The sequence below is a fragment of the Ixodes scapularis genome, unplaced genomic scaffold (assembly GCF_016920785.2).
Source record: "Ixodes scapularis isolate PalLabHiFi unplaced genomic scaffold, ASM1692078v2 PGA_scaffold1__304_contigs__length_218370807, whole genome shotgun sequence".
Lineage (NCBI taxonomy): Eukaryota > Metazoa > Arthropoda > Arachnida > Ixodida > Ixodidae > Ixodes > Ixodes scapularis.
The window spans coordinates 44,591,634-44,608,895 of NW_024609846.1; the positions used below are offsets into that span (position 1 = coordinate 44,591,634).

The following is a 17,262-nucleotide window of genomic DNA, read 5'->3' on the forward strand; positions in this document are numbered from 1 at the left end:
CCGCGCAAGAAATGACCATTTGCTCCCGCAAGTTGACCGCTTTGCGCGGACACCCTTGTTGCGGAGAAGCCCAGCGAGTCCAAGCATTTGCTGAGTCTCCGTTTCGTTTCGGAGTGCAGTCGTCCGTGGCGCTATCTTGAATTTTACATTAACGTTGATAGCTCTAAACTGCTCCCAAAAGGGGCCTTAACTTTAAAGTGAGCCATTTACATTCCGTTTACACAGGAGCGTTTAGCGAGTGTTTTCCTAATTAATTCGTCGATCGTCGGTTCGGCGAGTTGAAAGGACGGTCTTTAAGCGGGTGCGGGCGCGCCTTCGTCTTAATGGCTTTGAGTTGTGTCTTATCGTTGCGTCCTGGTGGATTTCGTCTCCTTCAACCGTGTGCAGTGGACGTTGTCGTCGGTGTTCACATCGTTCTTGTAGACGTTGTAGGCGTGTGCGCGTGCTCAAGTGGTTTCCCAAGACGGACCAAGTGCTCAGGCGCGTACGAGGCAGTTCACGTTAGCACGAGACATCCAGCAGGCAGCAAGAAGAAAGGCCAGCATTTGACCCAAGCGTTGGATACCTAAATTCCTAATGTATACCATGAGATTCTATAAAGACGTTACGGCGCGCGAGAACTGGCGCGAAACATGGAAACTGAATTGCGAGGAGCAAAAGCATGCAGGCGAGCTGGTTTAGGAAATTTCATAATCCAAAAACTAAGAGAATGGGAAATGAAATAACGGATTTTATTTCTCTTTGTTTACCTATTATATTCTGACAAAAAAATTAAAACATCCCCTAAAAATGCAAGAGGGGAGGAGCCGATTTCGACGCTGACGCCACAGCCGAAATTAAAGCAGGTCACTTTTCATAGGGCTAACGTGGCATATTCTTTATTTCTATATTGCACCAACACAAAATCAAAAATCAGAGCTTTCAACTTTACTAATGTGTCACTCTAAACGCCTTAGTCGCGCCATAAAATGCTCCTGGTCATTTTCGTACTTTTTTCTTCTTTGTTCTTTCTAGCTAATGTCAACCAAAGTACGATGATCTCAGTAAACACTGGAAGGGGAAAAAAATCCAGTGACGTAAACTTGCTACTGCGGGAAACGTCCACCCTGTCCTTTCATCGTATAAGCAAACGATTTCGACACCGCGCAAGCTGACACCAATCCCTAAAAATACCGCCGTTCTGGCCGAAAAATGATCGCTCTTGTACATTCGAGGCGGGTGGATTTCTGGATTGCAACGACACTATAGACCGCCGCGTAAAGCTAGAGGTACTTCGCCGAACCGCGCTGTGAAGTCAGCTGACCTTAGAGAATGAGGTTTATTTTCAATGATCTCCACATGTTGTTTCTCTTCCTGTGTCCAAAGTATCCGCCATTGTCAGCGTGGCCCAGCGTTATTAGGGAGTTTTCGTAGATTGTTTCCACCGCCCCGCAACGCTCTCGCAGCCCGCTACGATACCCGAAACTCTACAGTCAAGGCTATCGGCGCGCATGCGCAGCAGCGGCTTCTTCGTTGCGGAGGGCTTAGCGGAGGGGAAAACGCGGTCTACGAAAACTTCCTATTATATCAACTGAGACGTGGAGCTCCCGCCGGACGGGGGTACCCCTTTTTTTTCTCAGACCCGCCACCTGTCGTTTGAAGCGCAGTCTAGAGGCTACATTTCAAAACTATAGACTTCGTAGACGCAACGGTGAAGCGTCATCTAGACGTCGTTGCCCGTGTAACTGTAGTTACCATATCAGCCGTCCCCCAAGAAAACGGTGGTGCGTCGAACGAAGGGAGCCGGACCTTGAGGGCAGAGGGGGTCATGCTCATGGAAGCGAGGGGCAGTTCCGTAGCTGAGTTGATCTAATAACGTTGGCTTGGCCTTTCACACGCCAGTTTGCTACGTGCCGCAGTACGGACCACGGTTACTCAATCAACTGAGTTGTAGAACTGTCTACGTACGCCCCAAATATTCGCCTTCCTGGCCTTCCGTCGTTCGAAGCGCCACGATTTTGGAGACGGCTGTTACAGTAACTACACAGAATTACACAGGTTTTGAAGTACAGTGTCTATGGCGCTTCACCGTGGCCGCTCCATAGAATACAGATATGAAGCACGTCTTCTAGATGGCGCTTCAAACGACAGGTGACGGTCATGGGAGGGAGAGGAGGGGTTCGCGTCTCCGCGGGAGTCCCACAGCTCAGTTCATCCCTAGTGGGTGACGGTTATGTGTGTAGCACAAGCTTCTCCCACAAAGCCCTCCACCCTTCTCCCAGTAACAAAGCGAACGCTGGAGAGCGTTCACCTTGTTTAAAGCGGAATGAGAGGAGGGCTTTGTGGTAGCGGCTTGTCCTGCACTCTTAACCTACAACAAACTATAACAACCTTGGTACGGACTGACATGTCTCCATAAAAGTTCATTGCACAGCAAGACACTGATAGGCCTGGTGCACTTAACGTGATGAACAAAGGCGTCACGAAAAGAGTAACAGGGCTCCTGTACATACTGCCTAGACGTACGTCAGACGTACATATATGTAAGCCGCAATCGGCAAGCACCTCGACTTTCTTGTACGTAGTTTCTATCGATGAACTGAATGTATACCGTATACGTCAATGTGATGCAAAGTATGTCTCTCCTCTCAAACCACATCACGTAGATATGCTTCATTCACACCGAACGGGTGTGCGCCTCTCTCTCCATCTCTCTCTCTCTCTCTTTATCCCAGAAAAGCATTTTTGAAGTCCCCGTGGAACCTTATTGTTCTCTACTTGCTCCAGCCTTACATCCATCCCACAAAAGAAACAGAAGTGCGCACAGAACCACATAGTTTATACTTCTATGATTTAGAAGCTTCTCCAATTGCGCTGGCACGGGTTATACTCGAAATACTATTCGACCTGCGAGAGCTGTCCGTCTATCACAATCGCGGCTGTTTTCTACACACTGTATTAGACACCAACACTTTTTTCCTTCTTTTTTGCCACATTGTCAAGGTTAGCGTAGTTTGCGCAGTGCTCCATTGCTGTTAAGGTTACCTGCGCGAGCGCGTGGCTTCGTTTTGGACTCTCCTGCTATCGCAGCAGCGCAGGGCCGCAGCACTGTGAAAACTTGGCAACTGGTTCTGATGGACAGTGGGTATACCTGGTAGACCTCAATGCTGGCTGAATCGTGGCAGGCAGCATTGGGGTCTCCCCCGTCTGCTTCGTTTGCAGGGGTTCTGGTGACGTCAGAACGCCGAGCTCCGATTGGTTCCGATTGAAGGATGGTGGGTAGACCTCGAGGGCAGTTTGCTTTGACGTCTACCCACTATCCTTCAATCAGAGCCAATCGGAGCTCGGCATCATCCTGACGTCACCGCAACTCCTGCGCGAGAAGCAGGCGACTTGCTCTCCGCATAGGATCGGGAGATCTTAAAACTTGAAAATAATAGGGCGTGTTTTAGTTACCTCTCGCTCGCAAGCTTGCCCCTTTGACTTAAATCCGGTTTCGTAGGGCCTAGCAGCGCCAAATAAACGAATGACCAGCATCGCTCAACGGTACAGAGCGCGACACTGTTAGAGCGAACAAGCGATCGCCGGTTTTTCCAGTTTTTTCTCTTTGGCACTAAGGGATGTCATCCAAGTTAACATTTCTACGGAAAGAGCTCATTTAGTTCTATGATGCAAGCGATAAATTTTCGTGCTCGCTAATATTATTGAGAAGTAAAATGCGAAAATGCGCCGATGTCATGTTCGCGCCAACAGTGTCGCAATGTGTACATACAACTGCAGATTGTTTTTCCAGCCCGAACAATCATCGACAGCATCAGTTGTTACATATAGACTCTGACGGAATGTGAGTGGCGAGGGTTTTTTCCAATACCCTGCCTCCAGCCAGCCCACGCTCGTTGCTTTCTCAGTATATACAGCGCCAAAAAACGACAGGACAAAGACGAGAGTAAACAGGACGAGGCGCTGTACATACTGATCATACTGACCTGTTTACTCTCGTCTTTGTCCTGTCGTTTTTTGGCGCTGCATATACTGATCATGAACCAACTAGCCCAAATTTCTACTTCGTTGCTTTCTGTCGAATTGTGTCTTTGGACAGCTCGCGCTGGAGGCGAGGCAACCGAAAGGCCTCCCTACAGTCCTTATACTGTAGGTGACTATATGCAGAAAAGAAATGCACAGTGCGCAAAAGAAGACGTGAAACAAGTGATAAAGAAAACAGACGGGACTAACGCTGCCATCTCAAGAATCAACTTGGCCACATCATTCCTTTAATTTATTTGTTGGGTATGCTCAACCGTATAGAAAGGCTACTGAAAACAGGGTGTATTTGACGTGTCCGCAAGCAGTGTTTTTTATCCGTCAGTTCGGCGAGATGAGGCTCTTATATGACGGCAAATTAAGGAGACCATTAGCCCTTTCGTAAACTGCCCGTGAGCGCACTGCATAGCTGTAGTAGTTTAGTCGTTTATCTCCTTTCACCCAGGAGACCCACCCGTGCCCCTAACTAAAGTAACGTAAGGAGAGTTGTTTTGATCCCACCGGCGTTACTCGCTAACACAAACGCCAGACAATATTTAACGTTACACGCAAGTTCCACAACAGGTGTAGTCGAGCACCTACTAAGGACAAAATGATGAAAATGGGCGTTCGCTCCTGGGGCGCCCGTCGTTAATCATCGTCAGTGTCTCATATATAATGCCCCGAAAGGTAACATGTATGCATTAAACAAGAAAATACCGTCTATCGTGCGGAAATAGCCCGGCTGTTGTTCAGACCAGATGAATTGCCTCCGATAGCGTGCGTGGTAGGGTCAAATGAGCTCGCAGGGCAAAACTGTACGCAAGAATGAAAGGGGGGGTATCGCGTTTCATTTACTGGTTTACAAGATTAGACAGGGGTATGAAAGGGGAAGGAAGCGGAGGCAAGACGACGGTGCGTTACACTGAACGATGACACCAGACGCAGGAGTAGACCCTTTCCGAAATTCAGTCTGACCACTTCAATCACTATCATTATCTAAATACGTGGCATATACTCATGCCACGTAATGGCGGTTGTCTGCTGTATAACGAAGGGTGAAGTTGAAGACAAGCACCAAGGCAATTAAAACGAAGCTTCAACATCGTAGAAATTAGCACAACGCGACGTACAAATTGGATACAAGCGCAGCTCCACCAGAATTCATTTCTGAGGCGTGTCCAATCAACCAGTTGACACAAACTCGGTCCACAAGCATAATGTTCATCAAAGGCTTTACTCGGCTAAGCGCTTTTTACAGGAGGATAGTTTGTCACATCGAAACGGAAAACTCGAGAAGGAATTCCTGCACGGCGAAAGTCACATCTCCGTCCAACATTGACTTCCGAAGGTGACGCTACCACATGTAGAACACTACATTTCTACCGCCATTAACACGCTGAAATCTTTACTGACGTTCGAGCCAGTATAGATGGCACTAAATTTTGGAAAGGGTCTATTCCGAGACAGGGGCCAAACGGAGGGCAAGTACGAAACAATCTTTTTGATTTTTCCTGTTTGTGGTCTGTGTGTGACCTCCCTGTTGATGGGGTTCGAGATGTTGTACACCTCTACGCTCTGCACACGCGCCAGATTACAGCGCCATTGCTGACCTTCTCTTGTCTTACCCAGAGGCTGTGGCTGTGAAGCGTGCGTTGACGAGCATTCACAAAGGCTGGAGAGGACACAGTAGAACCTAAACCGGAAAACCTACCCTGCTGTGGTCATGATGAAGTGAACATATTAAGTGGAAACAAAAATTTAACGTCGGTTTTGGCGGCGCCCATGCACAGCTGCTGATAAGCGCCTATAGATCGTCTCGCCCGCGTGAACCCCTTTACCTTTGGCCCACGCCTGGTGTAAACCGGCTTGGTCGTGTTGTCATGAAAGCAAATCTGTGTATCACGAAGTAGCGAAATGAGCGCGCGTTGCGCAGGCGCGCACTGCGGCCCGTCATGCGAAGTAACAATGGGGCAAAGAAAATACAAAGACAAGCAAGGGCAAGTGGCGTTATTTATTTTAAGTGTTGATCGTTGTTATTCTTAGTGTGCGATTGGCATAATAAATAGATGACCTTCAATGAAATATCGATGGGCAAGCAAATATAACCACTATCTTGCTAGGTGGTCGAAGTAGACGTTCTTCCAAAATGACGCGACAATGATTTGTTCTCGTGCCAACAAGAGTAAGTGTTTACAGTTGTTAATGGCATGTACGATGTTGAAGGCACTTTGTCGTACTCCGTGTCGTGATCAAGTGTGTTGTCTGCACATTGGGGTCTCGTACAAAAACGCATATCGGTGGAATCCTGCCTTTGATAACATCGATAAGCTACACACAAACGTGCAGTCTATTTTTGAGAACATTGCAGGCAGTGTTTCGCCCACCAGCTGCGACCGTGGGGTCGCGAGTGACATTGTTACTTTACTATCAAACTGTGCGGGTTTATGAAATGGAAAGTGCAATATAGTCATACATAATTGAGTTATGTCGGCAACATCAATTGCTAGTTAACCGTATGAATATATAATTTACATCACGTTACCTAAACTCGCTGACACAAGTTGTGTTAACGTATCACCTGAGAGCAAGCTCTCGATATATTAGATTTGAGAAGCTCGCGCAATGAAGTAGAAGTAAAAGCCGAATTGTTTTAAAACTTTTTATCTTTTTAACAAAATCAATTTGGCACTACCGTAATGCCCCAAAGCCATTATATTATCACAAAAGTCAGGCTTTTGGTGGCTTGCTATCCAGTTTGGAACTACTACTAAGATATGTGGGCTATTCCGAGAACTTTTCAAACCAAAATTTCAACTTGTCAGCTTCAACTTCTCAGACGACATTGCAAATTGATGAACTACGGGATATCATTGCTTCGCCGCTTGAGCCGACATTCATTTCGGTTCAAATCGGTGTGAAAATGAAAATTGTTTTGCATTGGATTATCAAGAGACGATATTATTTGTATCATACCCAACATTTCGGGAGTGTTAAATCATCGGGTGAGCGTCAACATTTAAAAAAGGGATCAAGGCGGCATAGTTGATCTGAGTAATAGAAAAGTAATGTCTTTAGTTGTTTATACAGCTGGAAGTTAGTCTGCCTGAACATGGCGACACTGTTACCCACAGTAGATGAAAAATTCAGCCTGTGCAATACAACTGCTAGCCTGGAGTCTTTAACGTGCATCACGCAGTAGTGGTACGCGACCGCACGCCGGTACGATGCTCAACCAGATCGAAATGGTTGAAGATTAGACAAACCCATTGGTGTTTTTGCCAGGGCAAGGAAAGATGACGAAGCTATGTACCTGAGTTGGGTACGAAGTGTAGTTCAACATGGGCCTCGTGCAATGAAGACACCCCCCCCCCCCCCCCCCCCACAACAATGTACTCTGTCTCCCCTTAAATTACTAAAATGAAAGACAATTGTGAAATGGAAAACAAAACTGTCGACATTTGCGCTCGTGCAGCGGAGTTCTCCAACTGCAGCTTGGTTTAATTTAGTGAAGCGATTGACGCGTTTGTGCCCATACCCGTGCAAACTGGTGTTGAGAACATAGCCGATGCTTAGTTCCATTTTAAAGTAAACAGTACGGGACAACGGTTGAATCAGTGAAAACTAATGGCAGTATACGCCACTCATTTTTGCAACATACCTTGGTCACGGTTTGAGCTGACATTATTAACGGACAGAGGTTGTAACACATTACACATGATGATCATATTCATGGTTTTTAGGGCGCAGCATCAACGTAGTGCGTACTGCGTCATAGTTAGGGTTCCGTGTTTTCGGAGTTTATTTTTTGTAAAATTCGGAAGGTGTTTTTTCGGAGTTTATTTTTTGCCGAAAATTGGGAGTTTATCGGAGTTTATTTTTGTTTGATTCCCAATTCTCTGAAATTAGGAAATTAATTTCGCAGTGTTTCTTATTAAAGCTAAATAAATAATATGCAAATGTAAACGTATGCTGGACAAAAAAATGCGATTGTATCAATTATTTTCTTCAGTTGTATTTGGAGTTGGTGCCATTACTACTGGCAATACTAACTCGTCCTAACGACAAAAGTTGCACACAAGTGTTGCTTCGATAAATGTCGATACCTTAAAATCAATAAATTTCTGGAGGTAGTCGCCGGGAAGCTTGTATTCGCCATACTATTCCATCAACCTACCGCGCGGCCGCATGAGGTAGATGGTAAAGGATGTAGGGAGGCACTCACTTGATCGAATGACATTTTAGCGAACGCCCACGTTTCACCGAATGACACTTTAGCGAATAGTCGGACGCCGCGAAGCGTCGTTTTTGGGTGGGCCAAATCGGTTCACATTTTTGTAATGAGTTGCCGACTCATTACAAAAATGTGAACCGATTTGGCCCACCCAAAAACGACGCTTCGCGGCGTCCGTTATTCGCTAAAACGTGTAATTCGCTGCAAACGTCGGCGTTCGCTAAAATGTCATTCGCTCATGTGATATGGACCCAAGGATGTAATAGAGAAGTTTCAACTGTCCCTCTTCCACACTTCATGCAATCTCTCTGGTCCATAGCTTTCACTGTTACAAAAACACAATCTCTCCTTCCTCTAAGGTGACTTTTGTCGCGACCCAAAAGTACAATGACCCGATCCTGATAGAAATTTAAAACAGAAGTGTGGTGGTATTATCCCAGGACCATTGACTCTACGCGCCGATGAAACCATTAATTGTAGAATACGTGTCTGTGTGCGTGCCGCTATGTGTGTGTGTGTGTGTGGGGGGGGGATTGGCACATCGAAATTCGGAGTCTATGCGATAAATCCGATCGAACTAACTAATATTTTACCGGCGGGTGTTTTTCGGAGTTTTTCGGATTTGTCCAAAAACACGGAACCCTAGTCATAGTGAATGATTAAGAAACCAGTTTACCTCAGTAATCATATTAAAAAGAAGGTAAACTTTAAGTCGAAGAATGCTAGAACTCGTGTAATGAAATCGTATACGAAATGAAAGCAACAACACAATCAAATGGGACTAGTGGATGCCCTCCTCTAAAAGGACAGGGCGAGAAGAGCTGTGCGCATAAAAGTCGTGAAATTAAGTGCTCAGGTTCGGGCTCAAAAGCCGGACAGAAACATTCGGATATGCCGCGTTCAGACGCCAGGGGTTGATCTTCTCCACAAAATAAATATTTGCAAGTTTCACAATGGGCACTGCTCAAGCGGCATATAGCAAAATCTTCATGCATTCCGTTGTCGAGCGAAGTTCTCCCCTACTCCGAGAATCCACAAAGCATGCTTTGGCCAAGCGTTTTACCTTATTGGTTAAATAGTCACGAGGTACTTGAAAATTACCTGGCGCGGTAGCAAGTTCGTAAGCTTACTGATTGCCTCCTAAGCTAATGAAACAAGGCACTAAAAAGATAATAATAAGTGTTGTATTTTTATACAACCGGAAGTTAATGGTATAGTGTAACCATGTAAAATGCAGCTCATTTTATTTCGTTATCTTTCCACGAAACACGTATAACACTATCACGAATAAAATTGCAGGTATTTTTGCTCCGTATGATCCTTGGAGTAACTTTATGCACTTTTCCTCCATAAAGTTCAGCAACAAAGTGCTGCAAATAAAAAAAGTGAAAGCCGTTTACAACGACCTGAAACGTCGAATTAGAGCGCAGTTCTTCAGGAGGAGGAGGGAAGGGTACTAAGGGGGGGGGGCGGGTTCACGTGACCCCCCCCCCCTCCCTCCTCCCCGAGGTCACCGAAGGTACCCGAGGTCCTCCCAAAGTCCTCGGGGGGGGGGGGGGGGGGGGGGGGGGAAGGGGGGGGGGGGGGTCGCGGTTACGTTGACGCCGACGACGACGACGCTCAAGCCGGAAACGGGCGCCTAAAGGCCCGTTCACACTCTTGCGACTGCTTGCGACCTCTTAAACCTGGGTTCCTTAAAACTTCTTAAACCAGAGAACACACTGGCGCCATCTATTGGGAAGCAGTGTAAACTCGGCGGTCCGGCATATTTTTTTTTTTTATTTCTCGCGCAATATCCTTCCTTTTTTGGCTCGAAAAGCTTTTGTCAATGTTATAAACGAGCCTTTCTATGGGTATTACGCACATTTGACCTCGGAAATCCCGCAAAACCTTCGCTTTTGTGAAATGCAGTTCTAGGGTCACCGCATAGATGGCGCCACAATGTCAGTGTGTTCCCTCATTCTAGAAACATTTAAGAAGTTGTAAGAGATCTCGTCTCTCTCAGTCGTACTCGGTCGCAAGAGTGTGAACGGGCCTTAAGAGCTGCGCTCTAAAAAGGTGTTCAGATTAAGTAGATACCGTCCGCTCGATCGCTTCCGTTCCCATCCCACGGCCGCCTGCATTCGCGCTGCGAGTGGCGTTAGAACAATGGCTCTTCACCCCGCGCACAAAGCAAACGAGCCGCCAAGCAGTTTGTCCCTGGTTCGAAGCATATTTGCTTCATGGAGCCCTCACGAAAAACGTCCAAAGTTCGACTGCAACGAATGTGCTATCCTTTCGGCAGCAGTGCGGCAGGCCAGCGAAGCAGAGTGGGGCGGTTGTGGGACAGACCCGACAAGTGAAGTATCGTGGCTGTCAGTATAAAACCAAAAATAACCACCATACTCCTCCAGCTCTAGGAATCCTCGTCCAATGACTATGAAATAAAGACTATGCCTTCGCACTTTCTGAGGCCAGTCTAGCAGACTAGCAGTGCTTTCCAGGAAGCTAACAACTGTTGATCAAGTGTTGATAAAAAAAAACAGAAGTGAGGTACACAGACAGCAAACTTAAAACTTGTCGCTCAACCTTTGCAACGGGACAGGTTTACTGTTGCAAGGTTTTAGTCATTTTTTGTCAACATTGTTTCATCTGTCGGAGCTTTCGTGTTTGTGCCTACGTACTGCACCTGCATTGCCGTCGTCACATATGTATGTTTCAGCAGCTGCATAAAAGAGCTGTGTGTATGCTGCAAGAGGTAGTCCTATACGCTAGTTATCTGTCCAAGTCAGTATATTGCAGACAGCAAGTGACAAGTGCTTCAAGTCGCAACCGAGAGAGCTGTACTAAAGCAGGGATTGAGAGAAAAGAATGAAGAGTGACATATCCTTTGCTGTGTTCAGGGGGCACCCCTATTCCTCTCCGAAATATTGGATGTTCCTCCGTTCCCACTTTGCCACCAAGGACACCTCGAAAGGCGGCAGCATTCAGTTGTGTATTTTTGTAATGTGCTTGGGTACATCAAAGGAAGTTCTTTTAAAAAGCTTGAGTGTGACTTGTCATTACTTTTTGTTGGTGGTTGTTGTAGGTAAGCAGAACTTCAAGCACAGTTACTGAAAAAATTCACATTCCTTTATATCCCAAACATAAAATGTACACCAACTACAGAACTAGCAATTGTGGGACCACTGCAATGTACCCGAAACAGACAAATGTTGGCCCACATTATCAAAGATTACGAGCGCACGCTGGTACCCAGCTTACCCAGATATATCTGTCTAAAAACAGTACAATATACTGGCGTTGACAAGCCTTCACAATGTGCTTGAACACCCATGAGAAAACACAGGTGCACCACTAAAAGAATGCTAATAAATAATACTAGGGTACTTCATGCAGATGGCCTTGAAGGGCACGGGTAAATAGTGCTTTTGTTTAAAACAGCAACTCACAAGCAGAGGCGATGGTGACTTAGAATAGAATTTGAATGCTGCACGACATTGCCACAAAAGCTAGTTGGGAGAATGCCTTGCGCAGTATATCTGTAAATAGCTACTTACATGCTCGACATCATAACTGGTAAATACTGGGTACTTTCAAAAGAGCTGATGCAGCCTACTTCCAACAACAAAATGCAGCAAGAGCAAAACATAAAAAATAACTTTACAAAAAATGAGACTAGGCTACAGTAAGCCAACAAGGGCAAAACATGAAAACTGTGTCACAACCAACCAACAGCACAAGGTCATAGTCTCGTACAAAGTTGCGCACAATCTTCTGCAAATGTGACATTTCCGTTTTTTTTTCTTTGTTAACACAAGCTGCATTTCCTGGCAGCGCACATGCTTTACCCATGGCAATAACCATATTACACGCTCCTTTAATGAATGCGGAATAATTTGCCTCCAAAACGCTGTCAGGTTTGGAAGACATACAGGATATTGTATAGAAGGCCAAGTGGTTGCTTCAAAATTACCACCAAAAGTTGTCTCCACACACACAAAAGGCCCACGCCGAGCATGTGGCCGGAATGGCAGCTAGTGGGGGTGCTGCTCTTGCTCTGGGCAGTTCCATATCCTCAGAGGGGAGCAAAGCCGCTTACTTGGTGCGCACTGGTTCAGCTTGTCTGCATTATCGAGTTTCGCTCCCGCCAGAATGACATGGAACAGTCCACAACACACGCCACGCCCTTACCGGATACCGTCTCGGCCATGCACTCCAAGTGGGTCGTTCATACTGGTAGAGACTACGAAAAAAGGACAAGCATTCACTCTACCATCAGATTCAGACTCAACCAACAGCTTTAGCCAAACTACTTATTTGTTCTAAAAAGGCTGCTGCCACCAACTTTTTGATCAAGAAAATGTTTATGGACAAAGACAAGGGAACTTTAACAAGGTGTTGAAATGGGCGAGTTTGTAAATGTTTGACATGGTGGGTGTAACAGCTTCAAAAAATGAGGACGATAAAAGGAAAAGACACGACAGGACAACAGCTGTACTTGCTCGCAGCTGAAAGGTTTTATTTGAAAAGGAAAAGAACACACACGTATGTGTTCTCTTTTCCTTTTCAAATAAAACCTTTCAGTTGAGAGTACAACTGTTGTCCCGTCGTGTCGGTTCCTTTTATAGTCCTCGTTTTTTGAAGCTGTTACACCCACCATGTCAAACAAGGGAACTTGATTGGAGTTTTTCGTCCATATCTAATACAAAAATTTTAAAAAAGAGTGCCATCGGTCGAGATTAGCCATAATGTTCAAATGAGAATGTTTTCCTATTGCATCAACAGCCATAGCATCATCACTTCTTTGAAGAGAAAACATAAGTATTGGTTGAAACAGGACATCTACAAGGCTACAGGCATGACTGCTAAATCCCTCAAGTAAATTGATCTTGGCACAATCTTCCAAAGGATTGCATATATGGAGCAGGTCAGAAAACAGAGTGAATACAAGGTCTTCGATAAATATTGACAGTTTTATCACATTTTGAAGAAGATGTGAACAACCCAAAAAATTTTAACAGCTTCAGGTCTCCCACAGGTCGCATTATAGACAGGTTCAAACCCTGCCTTGCACTTCCAGGTATCCTTGGTCGTGCTGCAGAAGAGATGCAATACCAAACTATTCCGAGCTCAGAAAGCTTTCTGCAGTGTCAGAGAGATACCAACTCCTTCATCTGCCTCAAAGTTAGAAAAGTGTTATGTTCTGATTCGCTTCATTTTCTTACTTTTTTTTCTTTTTTAGCTAGTCTAACGACGACGATGTTAACACTGGGGGAGCAGGACATCGCCCGCTACGAATCACACGTTGGTCCCATCGTCTGCTGAAGTACAACTTGACGGTGGAATACCAGCGAGGAGCGGAGAACGGGGTAGCTGATGCCCTGTCCCGCCTGCCCATGCCGACCGATGAGGGGGGAGTGGACTTCGACGACGAGATCATCTCCTTCGTCGCTCTGGACGACGAGTGCATCACAAAACAACAGCTGCAACAGGAGACGGCGGATGACCCACCGCTGTCATGGGCTATGTAACCTCAGATTGGCCCCTATGAAACAGTTTATCTTCGAATGAGACCATTTTCTACGACCTGCAAGAGGCTCTCTTGTTCAACGACGGGCTCCTGCTCCGTGGTGACCAGTTCGTCATCCCCACAACTATGCGTCACGCGGCAATCTCACGAGCACATGAAGGACACACTGGCCTCGTGGAGACACAGGCACGCCTTCGAGAGCTCTACTGGTGGCCCTGAATGAATGCAGAAGTACGTGCTGCGGTCTCCACCTGCAAGGTCTGCAGTAGCTCGGACAAGACTGCCAAGACGTCGACAACTCCCCTATAGCCAGTGCCCTTGCCAGAGCGACCTTGGTCTAAGGTGGGCATTGACATTGTGGGTCCATTTGAGCGGGCGAAGCCAGCTTGTCGCTTCGTCATTACGCTTGTTGACTACTTTTTAAAGCAGCCAGAAGTCCAGTTCTGCCCAAATGTCACAACCGGAAGGGCGACGGATTTTTCTGCGAGCCATCTTTGCCGGAGAAAGGTACCCAGACAGTATCGCGGTATAAAGCACCACCTGGTTTCTGCTTACTACCCCCTGTCCAACGGGCAGGTCGAACACTTCAACCGTAGACTGAAGGGCTTCCTTCAGTGTGGCGCCATTGAATGAAGTAACATCCGCTCTTCACTCGTCGACTACTTGATGATATACCGCTGCACGCCCCCTGCCACCACTGGACTTTCTCCTGCCCTTCTGCTGCATCGACGCAAGCTACGGACCCGGCTCAACATCCTCGGGCTGTCATCGGCGCAGTTCCTGCAAAATCCTTTCGAGGAGCCGTAATGGCGGCGTCAATGAGTACAGCAGAGGCAGGAACACACCAAAAGGTACACAGACCAGCGTCGAGCAGCGAAGACCCCGAGATTTTGTGTTGGAGACTGGGTTCGAGTGAAGCGACCAGGAAAAGTCCCCAAAGGAGAGCCGACCTTCGGACCACCACAGCGCATCATAAAGCGCGTAGGTCGGTGGATGTTCCAATTGGAAGGCGGTCGAGTATGGAATGCCTCAAAATTCACAGCAGCCCTGAAAACCAACCAAAAAAGCCAGAGGCAAAACACATTGAACCCTTTTAAGAGCAGTCGGTTCTCAAAAGTTACTGTTTCCCCTGCTAGCGTCAGCCACAGGCACCATAACTGGCAGCCACAACAGCCTAGGTGGAACGGACAGCAACAAACTGGGTCGCTAATGCCTGTGTGCAGTCCAGCCTTAGACTCGCCACCAAGAAAGGGGGTTTCGACCGCTCATCCTACACCTATGCCTCTGAGGCGCTCCGGGCATGATCGTCGGCCACCAGAGCGCTATGGGACCTATGCCGCACGATGAACTGAATTGCTTTTCTTTTCGTCATTTTGCTTCAGAAGTAGTAACTTAATATAGAAAAAAAAAAGTGTTGAAACTGTGTGTTGAACAGACCAGTGGATCTCGGTGATCGGAAGTAACTGCGCAAAGCGGTGACTTGTGTTTTGTGTTGTGCGTGTGTGTGTGTGTTGTTTTTCTTTATTTCTTCTTCTTTGATCTTGGCATTTTTCTTATTTTTTTTCTAACCCTAAAAAAAAATAGAGAAGGGGAAAATATTATGCACTTATTCCTCTAGCTTACTCCCCTAAATAAAATAAAAAAATAAAAAAAACCAAGGGAAGGGAAAATGTTATGTTCTGATTCGCTTTATTTTCTTTCTCTTTTTTTAACTAGTCTAACGACGACGACGTTAGCACACGGCACAAGCGGAGTGACGTACATGTCTGAAACTTGGGTATAAATAGTCTGACATGAAACCCCTACTCGACTGGTCATTGCCTAGGCTGCCTTAACATACTTTTTGGCAGGCTGCTTTAACAAAAAGGCCCCAGTCAAAGCATAGAAAAATGCTAAGACAAAATCCAGATGCCAGAACAGCAAAGTGAAAACCCAAAATCAAGAGAAAATTTTGACAAAATCAGAAACTACTTAGTCGGCAGCTCAGAGGTATTTGGCCCCTAAGCAAATACCATTTAGCTTACTGTCACCAAGTTCCAGAGTCAATCATAAGAAAAAAGCTAGGCAAGTTAGCTGCACCACCAACTAACAAAACATAACCACAAGCCAGCAAATGCCCACTGTATTGAACCCATTGATACATCTGAACCAAGCTTTTCATTGATGCACCATCGACGAGCCTACAGGAGCATGAACACTGTGAAAAAAAAAAAGATCTCGCATCTCTGCAACACAGTCAATTTTCCATGTATTACAATGAGAGGCTTTTTCTGATATTACAGAACCACAATTACCCACATACAGGACCCAAGGCCACAAGGGCAAGGCTAACCATCGCCCACAATCCTCCGGTTCATTAAGCAACAATGCGGGATCTTCGGCCTGTTCACTATAGGGCGACGCAACTTTGGGGCACAAAAGACACACTTGGAACAACATCGGACGTAGTATGCCAAATGGCTGTAGGTAAGCCGATACTGAGGCTCAAGTTAAGATTCAGCTAAACATCACTGAACTTCAGCTAGATTGGCTACATCATGTTAAGAACGGCCAAATCAATTGCGAGGATCCGTCTAATGGGTGAAGAAAACATTGGAATGTCTCGTTCTTACATGACTCATCATGAGAGGAACCCCGGACTATAGGAAATGTTTTGAGACCCGACGAAAACTTGGCGTTCTGCTTCGTCAGGAGACACGGGAAAAAACAGTGGCAGGACTCCTTAAGAAAGGGAATGAGGGGTGCCGCACTTCAGGACGACGAAGCCGGGCCGCCCCGAAGACAGAGCAGGGAGCGGCAGGCATGGCTGAAGGCTCGCCACCGCTCGCTTGATGCCTTCCTGCGAGCTGCCCGGCGCAAGAGGAACTGGCGCTCTTTCTCCCGGCGCCGAATCTCTCGCACAAGCGTGTGGAAGACGTCGTCCACGAAGTGACGCAGCGCGGCTGACGTCTCGTAGAAAGGGCAGCTGATCTGCTGGGCCAGGGTCTGGCCTTCTTCTGTCAACACCTGCATGTTGTTGGGGAAAAGTGTGCATTGCAATTTTCCGTTTACTATGCAAGGTTTGCCCTACATAGCGGTCACCCTTCTGACATTGAGCAAAAACTGAGCCATCGAGTGTAGCCATATTGTTAGAAAAAAGAGCTCTTTTCTCGGCAAAAGACAGAGAAGGCAAGAAAAGGAAGCGGCCAAGCCTGGATGATCACAACCGCCATTATTCAAAGTCTTCTCATTTAGTGTAAAAAAAAATCGTTGTAAATATTCATTGCAACATTTTGGTGGAGGTGCGTACGTTTTCCCTACCCAAACCTCACTCAAATGACCTGGAACTTAAAAACCGCCGCCTCGTTTACCAACGGCAATGCCTCTCCTAACCAGTGAAGTTGAAGGTAGTCCGCCGGCACCTAGCTCACCGCTTGTCATTTTGCAACCCCACGACTTCACTGGATTCAGAGACCAAGAAGTGAAGGAGTAGATTCATCTATATGAGCGAATAAGCATCCACGACTGGTGGGATTCT

At 46.4% G+C, this 17,262-nt stretch overlaps 1 protein-coding gene across 1 annotated transcript in view; it reads right to left on the reverse strand.

Moving 5' to 3' along the window:
• Positions 1 to 11,326: 11,326 nt before the first annotated feature.
• The window catches only part of LOC8053672 (GTP-binding protein Rit1), a 35,559-nt gene continuing 29,623 nt past the window's right edge, over positions 11,327 to 17,262 (reverse strand). Inside the window, exon 6 of the mRNA XM_029977054.4 lies at positions 11,327 to 16,751. Coding sequence (XP_029832914.1) covers positions 16,497 to 16,751 — 255 coding nt within the window. The 3' untranslated portion in view covers positions 11,327 to 16,496. The remainder of the gene's footprint in view (positions 16,752 to 17,262) is intronic.